Source organism: Rutidosis leptorrhynchoides, chromosome 4, assembly GCF_046630445.1.
Source record: "Rutidosis leptorrhynchoides isolate AG116_Rl617_1_P2 chromosome 4, CSIRO_AGI_Rlap_v1, whole genome shotgun sequence".
In the NCBI taxonomy this organism is placed as follows: domain Eukaryota; kingdom Viridiplantae; phylum Streptophyta; class Magnoliopsida; order Asterales; family Asteraceae; genus Rutidosis; species Rutidosis leptorrhynchoides.
The window spans coordinates 111,339,976-111,359,444 of NC_092336.1; the positions used below are offsets into that span (position 1 = coordinate 111,339,976).

The 19,469-nt window shown below is 32.8% G+C and overlaps 1 protein-coding gene across 1 annotated transcript; it reads right to left on the reverse strand.

Annotated features, from left to right (window-relative positions):
* Positions 1-853: 853 nt before the first annotated feature.
* Positions 854-1,603, reverse strand: LOC139840911 (uncharacterized). The gene has a single exon (XM_071831152.1). It carries the CDS (start codon positions 1,601-1,603, stop codon positions 854-856), a length of 750 nt encoding a protein of 249 aa, XP_071687253.1.
* Positions 1,604-19,469: the final 17,866 nt, after the last annotated feature.

Here is a 19,469-nt window from a genome sequence, read left to right on the forward strand (position 1 = left end):
ATTTGAAAGAATTTTTGCAACAATCTTGTAGTAGCTACTAATTAGACTTATTGGGCGGTAATCACCAAGACTCATCGGATCTGCCTTTTTTGGCACCAAGGTTATGAAGGAGGCATTGCAACCTCGTGAAAATTCTCCCTTATCCCAAAACCATTGGATAGCCGCCATTAGGTCAAGTTTGATGGTGTCCCAGAATTTCTTGAAGAATAGCATATTGTAACCATCCGGATCCGGCGCTTTTGAACTACCACAATCGTGTATCGCCTCGAAAATTTCACTTTCAACGAAGGGGGCTTCTAAGGCAGTGGCTGCCTCGTGATTCAAGGATAGGTAGTGTAGATCTTCCATGCTCGGTCTCTTTATTGTTGTGTTCTCAAAGATGTTCGAAAAATGTTTAAACACGGCTTCTTTTATCTCTTGCGGTTCCTCCACCCAAATCCCATTAACTGAGATCCCCCTGATGTTATTTTTCGCATATCTTTGCCGGAGTAAGGTGTGAAAATATTTAGTATTATCATCACCTTCAGAGATCCAACGCACACGAGCTTTTTGCTTAAGCATATTCGATTTGATTCTTTCTTTTTCTAGCCACTTTTTTCCTTGCTTCTACCCAATTTTTTTTCTCAATATCCGAAAGTGTAACAGATTCTGCTTTGAGTTCGAGATTGGTGGCGATTGACTTGAATGTTTCTATGTCCCCATCAATTTGCCCAAAGGTTAAGCTACACTTCTCCTTCAAACGGGCCTTCAATTTTTTCAACTTATTTCTAAATCTGCAATCAAGCCGCGAGCCACCTGTACACTCCTCATCCCATGTGTCTTTAACAAGAGAGTCTATCCCATCCACCTTTAATCATTCATCGAAGACTCTGGTAGGTTTAGGACCAAAGTTTTTCTCAATATCTTTCAGAATAATAGGGCAGTGGTCGGACAGACTCCTCTCCAGAGCAATGACCGACAGGATACTCCACATGAGGTTAAAATGATCATTTATGAGAAACCTGTCAAGTTTGCTAAATTTCAATCCATCATCACTAACCCGAGTAAATTTCCTACCGCCCATAGGTAGATCAATCAAATTGTTACCCGTTATGAAATCATTAAACTTTCTAGCCCTGCTTGCATTAAAATCACAGTTAAGTCTTTCATCTTGATTGCGAACCTCATTAAAATCTCCACAAACAACACAAGCTTCATCTTCATATTTTTTGATAAACGCTGAAAGAGAGTCCCACATACGAATCTTATCCGGGTCATTATGGGGTCCATATACATTGATGAATATACATGGAGCACCATTGCTGGCCCATTTACCTCGCACACCAATAAAATGATCACAAATATAAGAATCAGTGGCAATAAAGAGAGTAGAATCCCAAATGATAAGTTGACCCCCAGATTTACCCACCATTTCTTTTTGTAAAATTTGACAGTAGTTTGACCCCCATATCCCACGAACCCAAAATTCATTAACCCGATGTAATTTTGTTTCTTGTAACGCAATGAAAGACGGTTTAATCTTACGAATTAGCCTCTTGAATTCCCTGATTTTACTATCATTTGAAGACCCAAAAGTTCTTATGTTTAGTGATAGCAGTAACATTTAAGAACTAAAACAAACGAAGGCAACAGACTAGGGCTAATGGGAAGGTTTAGCCTTCCACTTTAACCCTAATTTACTACCAAATTCGTGGATATTAACGCTGTTTTCAGAAGCAGTACCTGAGTTCGACTCCTGTGACAAGGGTTTATCTACAGCCGCATAGGTTTTCCTTCGATTGTTAGCATTAGAAGAGGATTTGACCTGTTGACTTCCATCATTACAAGAGGTGCAGCGCGATCTGATGCTAGATCTGTTAGGTGCTCTAGCAGCGTTTTTAACGTTTAGAATTCTTGACGAAGTCTTCCACTTGCGAATTTGGGTCCAGCAACAATCATTTTTCACTTTTTTATTTGTCTGATCCTTACCGTTTTGTTTTTCTCGATCCCCTTTGTTGTAACTCTTCGACTTGGATACAGAATTCCTTTTTGAGAACCTGCTGTTTGCATTGGGCCCTACGTGTTTGGTTGTTTTCTGATTTGAGACTTGGGTAAAAGGCCCAGCTGACCCAAATTTTTTAAGTAGAGCAATAGGGGAGATTGGGCCTACTGGACAGGATGTATTGGGCTCAGGGGAATTACCATTATCTTCATCGCTAGGTGGGCTTCTACGAAATCTCTTATTCGTGTTGGGCTTCAATCCATCACCAGAGTTGGGCTTATTAATCCCCACCTTCGGCCCACCATTCGGCCCACTTAAAGGTTCATGTGATTCATTACCCGTTTCATTAGCAAGGGGAGTTGAGCTAACGTAGGTTGTATTTTTTGGAATAGGATTAGGCATGTTTAGATCACAGCATCAGGCTTGTATGCTATGAGTATAGACATATACAAATACATTTGATATACACAGGACCATTAACCAATCCCCAATCTATTACTAATGCCCGGGATGTAATGACTCGAGTTTATTAACCATTGATGCCACTCCAACGAATGTCTTTTAAGTCGTTTCGAAATTCACCCGAAGCTTGTTGTTTGAATTATAGACAAATTTCGTTAGATAATCGAATGTTTAGGATATATAACAATATTACAATAAAATATCTTGAGGTGATTAGAGAAAAAACTATATTCATATATTGTTTATGAAATGTATTTAGAAGCTAAATCTAAACAATTACTCCGTTATATATATATATATATATATATATATATATATATATATATATATATATATATATATATATATATATATATATATATATATATATATATATATATTATTTAACTAAATTAATTCGTGGTGTATTTTACTATATCGTGACATTATATTCAACCATTTGTGTAACCTTTTACTCCGTAGTTTTTAATATATAATTTGTATTGTATAGGCCCTGTTTTAATTTATGCTTTCATTTTCAATAAACATGTAGATGTAGAAAAGTATAAATATGTTAAATGAAGAAAACAAGTAAACATACCTACTTTTAGGTTTGTCCAAAAGAAAGAGAAAAAAAGTTGAAAGTGGTAGGGATATGTGGGCACCGAAAGGCTATGAAATCAACATATATACATGCTTGTGTTTAAAGCTTTTTTACTTGAAACTTTTATTTACGTAAAGTTTTATTTCGACCAATTCTAATCAAGCGATAGATGAGTCCGTCACATGATTTGAGTGACGGATTCTACGCGGCGTTAGATTTTGAAACATGCAGGCGTTAGTTGGCAGATTGACGATATTGATTTTGAGCGTTAGTCCTTTTCTCCTCCAATCATAATTCAAGACATTTTATATGTATTATTTAATTTATTTTTTCTCATCTAATTTTCAATCAGCTTTACTACATCACGCTACAACTATTTGACACAAAAATTTGATCTGATGGATTAACGAATGTTAAATATAGTTACAGTAAAAAATTTGTGTTTTTACTAAAAAGTGTACTCTATACCTGTAATATCATACCACGGTTGGAAATGGTGTTAGATCTTAATATATATGAAATCCTTAACTTTTATGCAAATATATATATAAAAAAAAAGTTTTAAAATATCATTATGATGTTGTACCTTTTCATATTTTTCTGTTTTTATCACTTTCTTCTTACATATCTTTATGTATACATGTTTTTTATTAAAAGTATAAAAAAACATTATCTCATTATTCTTATTGATTTGTGAAATTATTTAACTGAACCATTAATTGAAGACATTTAAAAAAAAAAAATAGTGAAAAATATAATTTGAGCAGAAAGAGTTTTTGAAATCATTAACTATTAGTAAGATGAAAGAAAGAATGTGGTAGAAGATGGCGGCCGGCGGTGTCGGGAGTGATGGAGGTGAGTGGCAAAGTTAAAGGATAATGGTCAAGGTTGCAAAATTCGGTATTCGGGGATTAATCGGTCGCGACTTTGAAATGATTAATCGGTAATTCGGAGATTAATCGGATTGTATTGTATACATTTAAATAATAAATTTTAAAATTTATATGTGTAACTATAGAAAAAAAATCATAAATATAAAGATAATTTTTAATATAATTGTCTAAAATTGTTCATTTTGCTTCAAAATTATAAAATTGTAGTTTAAATTCATGTTAAAATGTTAACCATTTTTTACTTTGACTGACTTTGATTACCAGATTCGATTTTGATCCATCAATTGACGTTGACCGTTTAATTAAACGGATTTTTGAAAATCGGAACGAATTGCTCTTACAAATGATTAATCGAGGATTAATCAGCGAGTAATCGGATTTTTTAAAACACTGATTGTGGTGGTGAAATTAGAGTTTCGCATGTGGACACCACGGAGGCATCTTTTGAGGGCCCATGATATTTGAGATATATGATTGAAACGTGAATATGTACAAACTTATGACAGGTTGTATAGTATGGGTATTAAGTATTAACATATCGATTATCGACCCACTTCCTACTATTAGAATTATAAGTTATTATTATTACAATCTTTTTTAACTGGGCAACCGTACTATTGGAGGTTAGGATGATAACTAGTGAAATGACCCGTGAAATTACGGGTTTGTTTAAACGAAACAGTTTAATGATATGTTTTAGGTATTAAGTGAATGTAAATGTTAATGTCATTTAGTTTAATGACCCGTGGAACCACATATTCCGGCTAAGAAATTTGGTCAGAATAAATGAACTACATATATTCTTCCACCATCTTATTTCGCATACATATGTAACGTAATTAATCCCGTAAAGATGACTCAATTTTGAATAATAATAATAATATAATAATAATAAAGTTTGTTCTAAAATTGAGTATTTATTTATATTTATAATAATAATTATTAGTAATAACAAATGTCTCTTTAATTTTATTTTTTAGAAAACTAAAATACAATTATTTTATGAAGGCTTTACGATATGCTTCAAAGTTTGTACATGTGTTCATGGGGTGTTTTATCATAAAGTTTTATATAATGTGTCAAATATTGTACATATGGTCATGAGAGTGTTTTACCATAAAGTTTAGATATTGCTTCAAATATTGTACATATGGTCATGAGGGTATTATATCATAAAGTTGTACATAATGCTTATTTATTATATAATTAACATGTTAATAGTTTTATTTAAAATAATTAATTATTTTAATGACATCATCAAGTTAGTTACTATAAATACAATTTTTTTAATTATAAAATATTTAGGATTAATGACATCATCTAAGTGACCTAGATTTTTTTTTTTTTTTTTTTTTTTAACAAAGGAATTATCTAATAATGACATCATCATTTTAGCATTTTAATAGAAACTATAGATGAACGGATGCGATTGTCATAAAGAAAATTATCAATGAGATTGTATATTTTTACGTATCATAATATTTATATAAAAAATATAAAATATTTTATATTCAAATTTCACCAATAGTATGATATGATAACTGTAGACGTTCCATGGATCTTAAATCAAACGTTTAACAAAGATTAGAGGCGGAATACACTAACTAGGTCGAGACGAATACGTTTACGCTTCGGGGTCAATGAAACCAACGAGTTGTTGATGAAATCGACGCCTTAGGGTTTGTATTCGGTTGGGGTATGTTATGGGACGATAACAGGAGAGTAACAAATCGGCCAAGGGGTGTAGGGTTCGTAAACTAATCAAGGAACCTGAAACCCGTATTTATATACTCCTGCAGTGACCATCGGTCGTAGGTCTCTGACCTTCGGTCGATGGTCTTTGAAATGTCCCGTTCTTATTGATTAAAAACGTTCCATATTAATTGATTTCGTTGCGAGGTTTTGACCTCTATATGAGACGTTTTTCAAAGACTGCATTCATTTTTAAAACAAACCATAACCTTTATTTCATAAATAAATGTTTAAAAAGCTTTACGTAGATTATCAAATAATGATAATCGAAAATATCCTGTTTACACACGACCATTACATAATGGTTTACAATACAAATATTTTACATCGAAATCAGTTTCTTGAATGCAGTTTTTACACAATATCATACAAACATGGACTCCAAATCTTGTCCTTATTTTAGTATGCAACAGCGGAAGCTCTTAGTATTCACCTGAGAATAAACATGCTTTAAACGTCAACAAAAATGTTGGTGAGTTATAGGTTTAGCCTATATATATCAAATCGTAACAATAGACCACAAGATTTCATATTTCAATACACATCCCATACATAGAGATAAAAATCATTCATATGGTGAACACCTGGTAACCGACATTAACAAGATGCATATATAAGAATATCCCCATCATTCCGGGACACCCTTCGGATATGATATAAATTTCGAAGTACTAAAGCATCCGGTACTTTGGATGGGGTTTGTTAGGCCCAATAGATCTATCTTTAGGATTCGCGTCAATTAGGGTGTCTGTTCCCTAATTCTTAGATTACCAGACTTAATAAAAAGGGGCATATTCGATTTCGATAATTCAACCATAGAATGTAGTTTCACGTACTTGTGTCTATTTTGTAAATCATTTATAAAACCTGCATGTATTCTCATCCCAAAAATATTAGATTTTAAAAGTGGGACTATAACTCACTTTCACAGATTTTTACTTCGTCGGGAAGTAAGACTTGGCCACTGGTTGATTCACGAACCTATAACAATATATACATATATATCAAAGTATGTTCAAAATATATTTACAACACTTTTAATATATTTTGATGTTTTAAGTTTATTAAGTCAGCTGTCCTCGTTAGTAACCTACAACTAGTTGTCCACAGTTAGATGTACAGAAATAAATCGATAAATATTATCTTGAATCAATCCACGACCCAGTGTATACGTATCTCAGTATTGATCACAACTCAAACTATATATATTTTGGAATCAACCTCAACCTTGTATAGCTAACTCCAACATTCACATATAGAGTGTCTATGGTTGTTCCGAAATATATATAGATGTGTCGACATGATAGGTCGAAACATTGTATACGTGTCTATGGTATCTCAAGATTACATAATATACAATACAAGTTGATTAAGTTATGGTTGGAATAGATTTATTACCAATTTTCACGTAGTTAAAATGAGAAAAATTATCCAATCTTGTTTTACCCATAACTTCTTCATTTTAAATCCGTTTTGAGTGAATCAAATTGCTATGGTTTCATATTAAACTCTATTTTATGAATCTAGACAGAAAAAGTATAGGTTTATAGTCGGAAAATAAGTTACAAGTTGTTTTTGTAAAGGTAGTCATTTCAGTCGAAAGAACGACGTCTAGATGACCATTTTAGAAAACATACTTCCACTTTGAGTTTAACCATAATTTTTGGATATAGTTTCATGTTCATAATAAAAATCATTTTCCCAGAATAACAACTTTTAAATCAAAGTTTATCATAGTTTTTAATTAACTAACCCAAAACAGCCCGCGGTGTTACTATGACGGCGTAAATCCGGTTTTACGGTGTTTTTCGTGTTTCCAGGTTTTAAATCATTAAGTTAGCATATCATATAGATATAGAACATGTGTTTAGCTGATTTTAAAAGTCAAGTTAGAAGGATTAACTTTTATTTGCGAACAAGTTTTGAATTAACTAAACTATGTTCTAGTGATTACAAGTTTAAACCTTCGAATAAGATAGCTTTATATGTATGAATAGAATGATGTTATGAACATCATTACTACCTCAAGTTCCTTGGATAAACCTACTGGAAATGAGAAAAATAGATCTAGCTTCAAAGGATCCTTGGATGGCTTGAAAGTTCTTGAAGCAGAATCATGACACGAAAACAATTTCAAGTAAGATTTCCACTCGAAATAAGATTGTTAAAGTTATAGAAATTGAATTAAAGTTTGAATATGATTATTACCTTGTATTAGAAAGATAACCAACTGTAAGTAACAAAGGTTTCTTGATCTTGGATGATTACTTGGAATGGATTTAGAAAACTTGGAAGTAAACTTGCAATCTTGGAAGTATTCTTGATTTTATGAAACTAGAACTTTTGGAATTTATGAAGAACACTTAGAACTTGAAGATAGAACTTGAGAGAGATCAATTAGATGAAGAAAATTGAAGAATGAAAGTGTTTGTAGGTGTTTTTGGTCGTTGGTGTATGGATTAGATATAAAGGATATGTAATTTTGTTTTCATGTAAATAAGTCATGAATGATTACTCATATTTTTGAAATTTTATGAGATATTTCATGCTAGTTGCCAAATGATGGTTCCCACATGTGTTAGGTGACTCACATGGACTGCTAAGAGCTGATCATTGGAGTGTATATACCAATAGTACATACATCTAAAAGCTGTGTATTGTACGAGTACGAATACGGGTACATACGAGTAGAATTGTTGATGAAACTGAACGAGGATGTAATTGTAAGCATTTTTGTTAAGTAGAAGTATTTTGATAAGTGTCTTGAAGTCTTTCAAAAGTGTATGAATACATATTAAAATACTACATGTATATACATTTTAACTGAGTCGTTAAGTCATCGTTAGTCGTTACATGTAAATGTTGTTTTGAAACATTTAGGTTAACGATCTTGTTGAATGTTGTTAACTCATTATTTATTATAACAAATGAGATGTTAAATTGTTATATTATCATGATATTATGATATATAATATATCTTAGTATGATATATATACAGTTAAATGTCGTTACAACGATAATCGTTACATATATGTCTCGTTTCGAAATCATTAAGTTAGTAGTCTTATTTTTACATATGTATTTCATTGTTAATACACTTAATAATATATTTACTTATCATTTAACATAATTAACCAAGTGTATCAATATCTTAATATGATTCATATGTACCTAGTAAGACGTTGTTATAACGATAATCGTTATATATATCGTTTTCGAGTTTCTTAAATTAATAGTCTCATTTTTATGTATATAACTCATTGTTAAAATACCTAATGAGATACATACTTATAATAAAATCATGTTAACTATATATATAACCATATATATGTCATCGTATAGTTTTTACAAGTTTTAACGTTCGTGAATCACCGATCAACTTGGGTGGTCAATTGTCTATATGAAACCTATTTCAATTAATCAAGTCTTAACAAGTTTGATTGCTTAACATGTTAGAAACACTTAATCATGTAAATAACAATTTCATTTAATATATATATTAACATGGAAAAGTTCGGGTCACTACAGTACCTACCCGTTAAATAAATTTCGTCCCAAAATTTTAAGCAGTTGGAGGTGTTGACGTATCTTCTGGAAATAAATGCGGGTATTTCTTCTTCATCTGATCTTCACGCTCCCAGGTGAACTCGGGTCCTCTACGAGCATTCCATCGAATCTTAACAATTGGTATCTTGTTTTGTTTAAGTCTCTTAACCTCACGATCCATTATTTCGACGGGTTCTTCAATGAATTGAAGTTTTTCATTGATTTGGATTTCGTCCAACGGAATAGTGAGATCTTCTTTAGCAAAACATTTCTTCAAATTTGAGATGTGGAAAGTGTTATGTACAGCCGCGAGTTGTTGAGGTAGCTCCAGTTGGTAAGCTACTGGTCCGACACGATCTATAATCTTGAATGGTCCAATGTACCTTGGATTTAGTTTCCCCCGTTTACCAAATCGAACAACGCCTTTCCAAGGTGAAACCTTAAGCATGACCATTTCTCCAATTTCAAACTCTATATCTTTTCTTTTACTGTCCGCGTAGCTCTTTTGTCGACTCTGGACGGTTTTCAATCTTTGTTGAATTTAGATGATTTTCTCGGTAGTTTCTTGTATTATCTCCGGACCCGTAATCTGTCTATCCCCCACTTCACTCCAACAAATTGGAGACCTGCACTTTCTACCATAAAGTGCTTCAAACGGCGCCATCTCAATGCTTGAATGGTAGCTGTTGTTGTAGGAAAATTCTGCTAATGGTAGATGTCGATCCCAACTGTTTCCGAAATCAATAACACATGCTCGTAGCATGTCTTCAAGCGTTTGTATCGTCCTTTCGCTCTGCCAATAAGTTTGTGGATGATAGGCAGTACTCATGTCTAGACGAGTTCCCAATGCTTGCTGTAATGTCTGCCAGAATCTTGAAATAAATCTGCCATCCCTATCAGAGATAATAGAGATTGGTATTCCATGTCTGGAGACGACTTCCTTCAAATACAGTCGTGCTAACTTCTCCAACTTGTTATCTTCTCTTATTGGCAGGAAGTGTGCTGACTTGGTGAGACGATCAACTATTACCCAAATAGTATCATAACCACTTGCAGTCCTTGGCAATTTAGTAATGAAATCCATGGTAATGTTTTCCCATTTCCATTCCGGGATTTCAGGTTGTTGTAGTAGACCTGATGGTTTCTGATGTTCAGCTTTGACCTTAGAACACGTCAAACATTCTCCTACATATTTAGCAATATCAGCTTTCATACCTGGCCACCAAAAATGTTTCTTAAGATCCTTGTACATCTTCCCCGTTCCAGGATGTATTGAGTATCTGGTTTTATGAGCTTCTCTAAGTACCATTTCTCTCATATCTCCAAATTTTGGTACCCAAATTCTTTCAGCCCTATACCGGGTTCCGTCTTCCCGAATATTAAGATGCTTCTCCGATCCTTTGGGTATTTCATCCTTTAAATTTCCCTCTTTTAAAACTCCTTGTTGCGCCTCCTTTATTTAAGTAGAAAGGTTAGTGTGAATCATTATATTCATAGATTTTACTCGAATGGGTTCTCTGTCCTTTCTGCTCAAGGCGTCGGCTACCACATTTGCCTTCCCCGGGTGGTAACGAATCTCAAAGTCGTAATCATTCAACAATTCAATCCACCTACGCTGCCTCATATTCAGTTGTTTCTGATTAAATATGTGTTGAAGACTTTCGTGGTCGGTATATATAATACTTTTGACCCCATATAAGTAGTGCCTCCAAGTCTTTAATGCAAAAACAACCGCGCCTAATTCCAAATCATGCGTCGTATAATTTTTCTCGTGAATCTTCAATTGTCTAGACGCATAAGCAATCACCTTCGTCCGTTGCATTAATACACAACCGAGACCTTGCTTTGATGCGTCACAATAAATCACAAAATCATCATTCCCTTCAGGCAATGACAATATAGGTGCCGTAGTTAGCTTTTTCTTCAATAATTGAAATGCCTTCTCTTGTTCATCCTTCCATTCAAATTTCTTCCCTTTATGCGTTAATGCAGTCAAGGGTTTTGCTATTTTGGAGAAATCTTGGATGAATCTTCTGTAGTAACCAGCCAATCCTAAAAATTGACGTATATGCTTCGGAGTTTTTGAGGTTTCCCACTTTTCAACGGTTTCGATCTTTGCCGGGTCCACCTGGATACCTTCTTTGTTCACTATGTGACCGAGGAATTGAACTTCTTCCAACCAAAATGCACACTTTGAAAACTTAGCGTACAGTTTTTCTTTCCTCAATACTTCTAGCACGTTTCTCAAATGTTCTTCGTGCTCTTGATCATTCTTTGAGTAAATAAGTATGTCATCGATGAAAACAATGACAAACTTGTCAAGATATGGCCCACACACTCGGTTCATAAGGTCCATGAACACAGCTGGTGCGTTAGTCAATCCAAACGGCATAACCATAAACTCGTAATGACCATAACGCTTCCTAAAAGCAGTTTTTGGAATATCATCCTCCTTTACTCGCATTTGATGATATCCAGAACATAAATCGATCTTTGAATAAACCGACGAGCCTTGTAGTTGATCAAATAAGTCGTCAATTCTTTGCAGTGGATAACGGTTTTTGATGGTAAGTTTGTTCAACTCTCTGTAGTCAATACACAACCTAAATGTACCATCCTTCTTCTTGACAAACAAAACAGGAGCTCCCCATGGTGATGTGCTTCGTCGAATGAAACCACGTTCTAATAGTTCTTGCAGTTGGCTTTGCAGTTCTTTCATCTAGCTGGGTGCGAGTCTATAAGGAGCACGAGCTATTGGTGCAGCTCCTGGTACAAGATCTATTTGAAATTCAACAGATCGATGTGGAGGTAGTCCCGGTAATTCTTTCGAAAATACATCGGGAAATTCTTTTGCAACGGGAACATCATTGATGCTCTTTTCTTCAGTTTGTACTTTCTCGACGTGTGCTAGAACAGCATAGCAACCTTTTCTTATTAGTTTTTGTGCCTTCAAATTACTAATAAGATGTAGCTTCATGTTGCCCTTTTCTCCGTACACCATTAAGGGTTCTCCTTGTTCTCGTACAATGAGAATTGCATTTTTATAACATACGATCTCTGCTTTCACCTTCTTCAGCCGTCTGTTCTTTAATTCTTTCCTCAATCTGGTTTACTAGTTTGTGAGCCATTCTACATGCCTGTTGTATGGAGGCGGGCTCGTGTGAACTTATATCTTCTTGGATTCTTTCTGGTAATCCTTTCACAAACGCGTCGATCTTCTCTTCCTCGTCTTCGAACGCTCCCGGACACAATAGGCACAATTCTGTGAATCGTCTTTCGTACGTGGTAATATCAAATCCTTGGGTTCGTAACCCTCTAAGTTCTGTCCTGAGCTTATTGACCTCGGTTTTGGGACGGTACTTCTCGTTCATCAAGTGCTTGAATGCTGACCACGATAGTGCGTACGCATCATCTTGTCCCACTTGCTCTAGATAGGTATTCCACCATGTTAACGCAGAACCTGTGAAGGTATGCGTAGCGTACTTCACTTTGTCCTCTTCAGTACACTTACTTATGGCAAACACCGATTCGACCTTCTCGGTCCACCATTTCAATCCGATCGGTCCTTCGGTTCCATCAAATTCCAAAGGTTTGCAGGCAGTGAATTCTTTGTAGGTGCATCCTACACGATTTCCTGTACTGCTAGATCCAAGGTTATTGTTGGTATGTTGCGCAGCCTGTACTGCGGCTATGTTTGAAGCTAGAAAAGTACGGAATTCCTCTTCATTCATATTCACGGTGTGTCGAGTAGTCGGTGCCATTTCCTTCAAAATAGTCAAATGGAACAAGTTAATCATACAGAATATTAAGAGTAGTTAATAGTATTTCGTAGCATAATATGAACTCATTTATAAAAGCTTTTTCTTTATATTAGCATTTTATAAGTTTAAATTCGGGTAGTACCTACCCGTTAAGTTCATACTTAGTAGCTAATATACAATTCAACTACTACAATTCTATATGAAAAATTGATTATTATAATATTTTGCGTTCAAACTTTTATACAATATTTTACAAACTTACAATACCGCTTATTTTACATAAAGCATGAAATATAGCACACAATAACTTTGATACAAGATAGTTGTGAAGATAATTCTAGCTAGTACACAAGTCGTTCAGCAAAGGCAATAAAGACATGTAATTCATACGTCCAGAAACAAGTCATGCATTCTGGTTTTATTAGGACTACTTCCCATCCTTGGTCTTGTGGAACATAACCGTTATGGCCGTTGATAAGACAGCGTGTTGTAACGTCGTCAAAGGGACGAGGGTTACGTAATGACCAACAGTCTCGTAATAACCTAAAAACCTCATTTCTTACCCTAATTACCGACTCCGTCACTTGTGGGAACGTTTTGTTTAATAGTTGTAGCCCGATGTTCTTTTTCTCACTTTGGTGAGAAGCGAACATTACTAACCCGTAAGCATAGCATGCTTCTTTATGTTGCATGTTAGCCGCTTTTTCTAAATCATGAAGTCCTATATTCGGATACATTGAGTCAAAATAATTTCTTAACCCGTTGCGTAAAATAGCATTTGGGTTCCCCGCAATATATGCGTCAAAGTAAACACATCGTAACTAATGGGTTTTCTAATGTGATATCCCCCATCTTTCAAACGAAAGTCTCTTATAAACCAAGACATTCTTGGAACGTTCTTCGAATGTCTTACAAACTGATTTCGCCGTAAATAGTTGTGCCGAAGAATTCTGACGGACTCTAGACAAGATTTCATCAATCATGTCTCCGGGTAGGTCTCTTAAAATATTGGGTTGTCTATCCATTTTGTGTTTTTATACTGTAAAATAGACAAGAGTTAGATTCATACAAAAAATACTTATTAATACAAGAAATTTTTACATATATCATAAAGCATAAGCACACTATATTACATATATTACACCACACGAATACAACTATCTTATTCCGACTCGCTCGTTTCTTCTTCTTCGATTTTGGTTCGTTTTGCCAAGTTTCTAGGGATATATGATGTTCCCCTAATACGAGCTGTCGTTTTCCACAACGGTTTAGAAAAACCTGGTGGTTTAGAGGTTCCCAGGTCATTGTTACAACTTAAGGGCTTCGGGGGTTGACGATACATATAAAGTTCATCGGGATTGGAATTAGATTTCTCTATTTTTACGACCTTTCCCTTATTATTTTCTTTTGCCTTTTTAAATTCAGTTGGGGTAATTTCTATAACATCATCGGAATTCTCGTCGGAATCCGATTCATCGGAGAATTGGTAATCCTCCCAATATTTTGCTTCCTTGGCGGAAACACCATTGACCATAATTAATCTTGGTCGGTTGGTTGAGGATTTTCTTTTACTTAACCGTTTTATTATTTCCCCCACCGGTTCTATTTCCTCCCCCGGTTCCTCCTCTTCCGGTTCTGATTCTTCTTCCGGTTCTGATTCTTCTTCCGGTTTTTCTTCGGGAACTTGTGAATCAGTCCAATATATATTCGACTCTTCGTTATTATTAGACGAGTCAATGGGACTTGTTCTAGAGGTAGACATCTATCACATAATATCAAACGCGTTAAGAGATTAATATATCACATAATATTCACATGTTAAAAATATATAGTTTCCAACAAAATTTGTTAAGTAATCATTTTTCAAGTAAACACGGTCGAAGTCCAGACTCACTAATGCATCCTAACAAACTCGATAAGACACACTAATGCAAAATTCTGGTTCTCTAAGACCAACGCTCGGATACCAACTGAAATGTCCCGTTCTTATTGATTAAAAACGTTCCATATTAATTGATTTCGTTGCGAGGTTTTGACCTCTATATGAGACGTTTTTCAAAGACTGCATTCATTTTTAAAACAAACCATAACCTTTATTTCATAAATAAAGGTAAAAAAAACTTTACGTAGATTATCAAATAATGATAATCGAAAATATCCTGTTTACACACGATCATTACATAATGGTTTACAATACAAATATTTTACATCGAAATCAATTTCTTGAATGCAGTTTTTACACAATATCATACAAACATGGACTCCAAATCTTGTCCTTATTTTAGTATGCAACAGCGGAAGCTCTTAGTATTCACCTGAGAATAAACATGCTTTAAACGTCAACAAAAATGTTGGTGAGTTATAGGTTTAACCTATATATATCAAATCGTAACAATAGACCACAAGATTTCATATTTCAATACACATCCCATACATAGAGATAAAAATCATTCATATGGTGAACACCTGGTAACCGACATTAACAAGATGCATATATAAGAATATCCCCATCATTCCGGGACACCCTTCGGATATGATATAAATTTCGAAGTACTAAAGCATCCGGTACTTTGGATGGGGTTTGTTAGGCCCAATAGATCTATCTTTAGGATTCGCGTCAATTAGGGTGTCTGTTCCCTAATTCTTAGATTACCAGACTTAATAAAAAGGGGCATATTCGATTTCGATAATTCAACCATAGAATGTAGTTTCACGTACTTGTGTCTATTTTGTAAATCATTAACAAACCTGCATGTATTCTCATCCCAAAAATATTAGATTTTAAAAGTGGGACTATAACTCACTTTCACAGATTTTTACTTCGTCGGGAAGTAAGACTTGGCCACTTATTGATTCACGAACCTATAACAATATATACATATATATCAAAGTATGTTCAAAATATATTTACAACACTTTTAATATATTTTGATGTTTTAAGTTTATTAAGTCAGCTGTCCTCGTTAGTAACCTACAACTAGTTGTCCACAGTTAGATGTACAGAAATAAATCGATAAATATTATCTTGAATCAATCCACGACCCAGTGTATACGTATCTCAGTATTGATCACAACTCAAACTATATATATTTTGGAATCAACCTCAACCTTGTATAGCTAACTCCAACATTCACATATAGAGTGTCTATGGTTGTTCCGAAATATATATAGATGTGTCGACATGATAGGTCGAAACATTGTATACGTGTTTATGGTATCTCAAGATTACATAATATACAATACAAGTTGATTAAGTTATGGTTGGAATAGATTTGTTACCAATTTTCACGTAGTTAAAATGAGAAAAATTATCCAATCTTGTTTTACCCATAACTTCTTCATTTTAAATCCGTTTTGAGTGAATCAAATTGCTAAGGTTTCATATTGAACTCTATTTTATGAATCTAGACAGAAAAAGTATAGGTTTATAGTCGGAAAATAAGTTACAAGTTGTTTTTGTAAAGGTAGTCATTTCAGTCGAAAGAACGACTTCTAGATGACCATTTTAGAAAACATACTTCCACTTTGAGTTTAACCATAATTTTTGGATATAGTTTCATGTTCATAATAAAAATCATTTTCCCAGAATAACAACTTTTAAATCAAAGTTTATCATAGTTTTTAATTAACTAACCCAAAACAGCCCGCGGTGTTACTACGACGGCGTAAATCCGGTTTTACGGTGTTTTTCGTGTTTCCAGGTTTTAAATCATTAAGTTGGCATATCATATAGATATAGAACATATGTTTAGTTGATTTTAAAAGTCAAGTTAGAAGGATTAACTTTTATTTGCGAACAAGTTTAGAATTAACTAAACTATGTTCTAGTGATTACAAGTTTAAACCTTCGAATAAGATAGCTTTATATGTATGAATAGAATGATGTTATGAACATCATTACTACCTCAAGTTCCTTGGATAAACCTACTGGAAATGAGAAAAATAGATCTAGCTTCAAAGGATCCTTGGATGGCTTGAAAGTTCTTGAAGCAGAATCATGACACGAAAACAATTTCAAGTAAGATTTTCACTCGAAATAAGATTGTTATAGTTATAGAAATTGAATTAAAGTTTGAATATGATTATTACCTTGTATTAGAAATATAACCTACTGTAAGTAACATAGGTTTCTTGATCTTGGATGATTACTTGGAATGGATTTAGAAAACTTGGAAGTAAACTTGCAATCTTAGAAGTATTCTTGATTTTATGAAACTAGAACTTTTGGAATTTATGAAGAACACTTAGAACTTGAAGATAGAACTTGAGAGAGATCAATTAGATGAAGAAAATTGAAGAATGAAAGTGTTTGTAGGTGTTTTTGGTCGTTGGTGTATGGATTAGATATAAAGGATATGTAATTTTGTTTTCATGTAAATAAGTCATGAATGATTACTCATATTTTTGTAATTTTATGAGATATTTCATGCTAGTTGCCAAATGATAGTTCCCACATGTGTTAGGTGACTCACATGGGCTGCTAAGAGCTGATCATTGGAGTGTATATATGTAACGACCTGGAAATTTCCGACCAAATTTAAACATTAATCTTTATATATTTCCGACACGATAAGCAAAATCGGTATTTTTGAGTTCAGAAAGTTTGAAATCTTTATTTGGTTGAACATTTACCCTTTAACCATGCCTGACGATTCACGAACCAATAAATGTTAATAAGATATGTGTGTATATATATTTAAATATATATGAATAAACGAACTCTGTGTATAAGTAAAAATTGTATATATATTATATAAATATTAAAGATTCTATAAGATATATATAATTGATAAATATACATTGGTAATATTAATATTATTACTATTAATTTCACTGTTATTATTAACATTTTGTATCACTAAGATTACTATATGATGTATATATGAATTTTGAAAGGTAAATGTGTCATTAAAAGTATTATTATCGTTAATAATTCTAATGATATTACTATTATTATTATATGTCTTATTAATATTACATATTAAAATTTGTATAATCAATGTTATCATAATTAATGATATTATTGTTATTATTTTATTAAGAATTATTATTAATAAATTATTATTCTCTGTATTATTGTTGTTTATAGAACATAATACAAAATTATTATATTTACCATTAATAATATTTTTTTTCTGTATTAATTGATAATATTAAGATTTTATATTATTATTATTAATTCTATATTTAATATTATTATCAAGATATTTAGTATTATTAAAATTAAATTAAATATAATACTCTGTATTTAAAAACGAATCTAGGTGTGATTTTTTTTTATCTGTTTAATTATTATTTCTGATTTGGATTTTTCCTTCTTTTTCGTACTACCTGTTAACCCGTGAACTCAATTATCAATTCATCTCAAAACGTTTCAATTAATCAAAGTATTATATGTATGTACTGATACTTATCTTTACGCCTCAAAAATTTAACAAAACTCCTGAAGAAACTCAAAACCCGTTCCCCTGTTCCTCAACACGATTTAACATTAATTGATTTTGAACCAATTTCAAAAATCTAAAGATGTGGAAGTGTTAGGAATATTTAGTTTAAACGATCTGCAAAGTCTCAGATCCCAAATCTTGATATCGAAATCTAATTTTGAGTTCAAAGGATCAATTTTAAAAAAAAGAACGACGGTACATCAATTTAATTGGGTTTTTCTGTTATAGTTCAAGACCAATTAATGATTCCATTACATTCTAAAGTCGATTTGAAACTATATTCATGTAGAAATCTCGAGCTAAAACATTCGAAATCTTTGAAACCGATTTTGAGTTCATAAAATGGGTATCGGGTCTGTTAGTCGAAATATTAATATTCGTTGTCTGTTTTAATTGATTTCATAACTTAATAGATTTCGTTATATATCAGTTGAAAGTTTTTAAAACAAGATTAATGATTCATTGAACATAAAATCACTCGGTGGATTTGCTTTGTGAATATGATGAAGATGAACAATAGTTAACAGAAAACAGTATAATTATATATTGAAGTCGCAATAAAACAGAAATATCAACCAGCCTAGCTGGTTGAACGTGTTAGCGTCTGTTCGGAAGGTCATGGGTTCGAGTCCCGGGAGTGGCAAGGATGTTTTTTTTTGACAACTTCTCCTTATTGAGGTAGTCTTATCTTCTATTTTATTATTAATATATTTATTATTATTATTAATATTATTATTTTTATTATTAATATGATTATTATTATTATTATTATTGTTATGTTTATTATTAGTAATTGTTATTATTGTAAGTATTATTAGTATTATTATTATTATTATTATTTTTATTATTATTATTATTATTATTATTATTATTATTATTATTATTATTATTATTATTATTATTATTATAATTATGTGTATCAAAATCATTATTTTTATTATCATAATTATAACTAAGATTATTATTATTATTGCTATAATTATGAAAGAAATAAAATTTATTATTTTCATCCTTAATATTAGAATTCGCACTATTTTATAATTA

What these genes read in the sequence shown, in the direction of transcription:
- LOC139840911 (XM_071831152.1), bottom strand. Translation starts at nt 1,603, where the DNA reads ATGTTACTGCTATCACTAAACATAAGAACTTTTGGGTCTTCAAATGAT.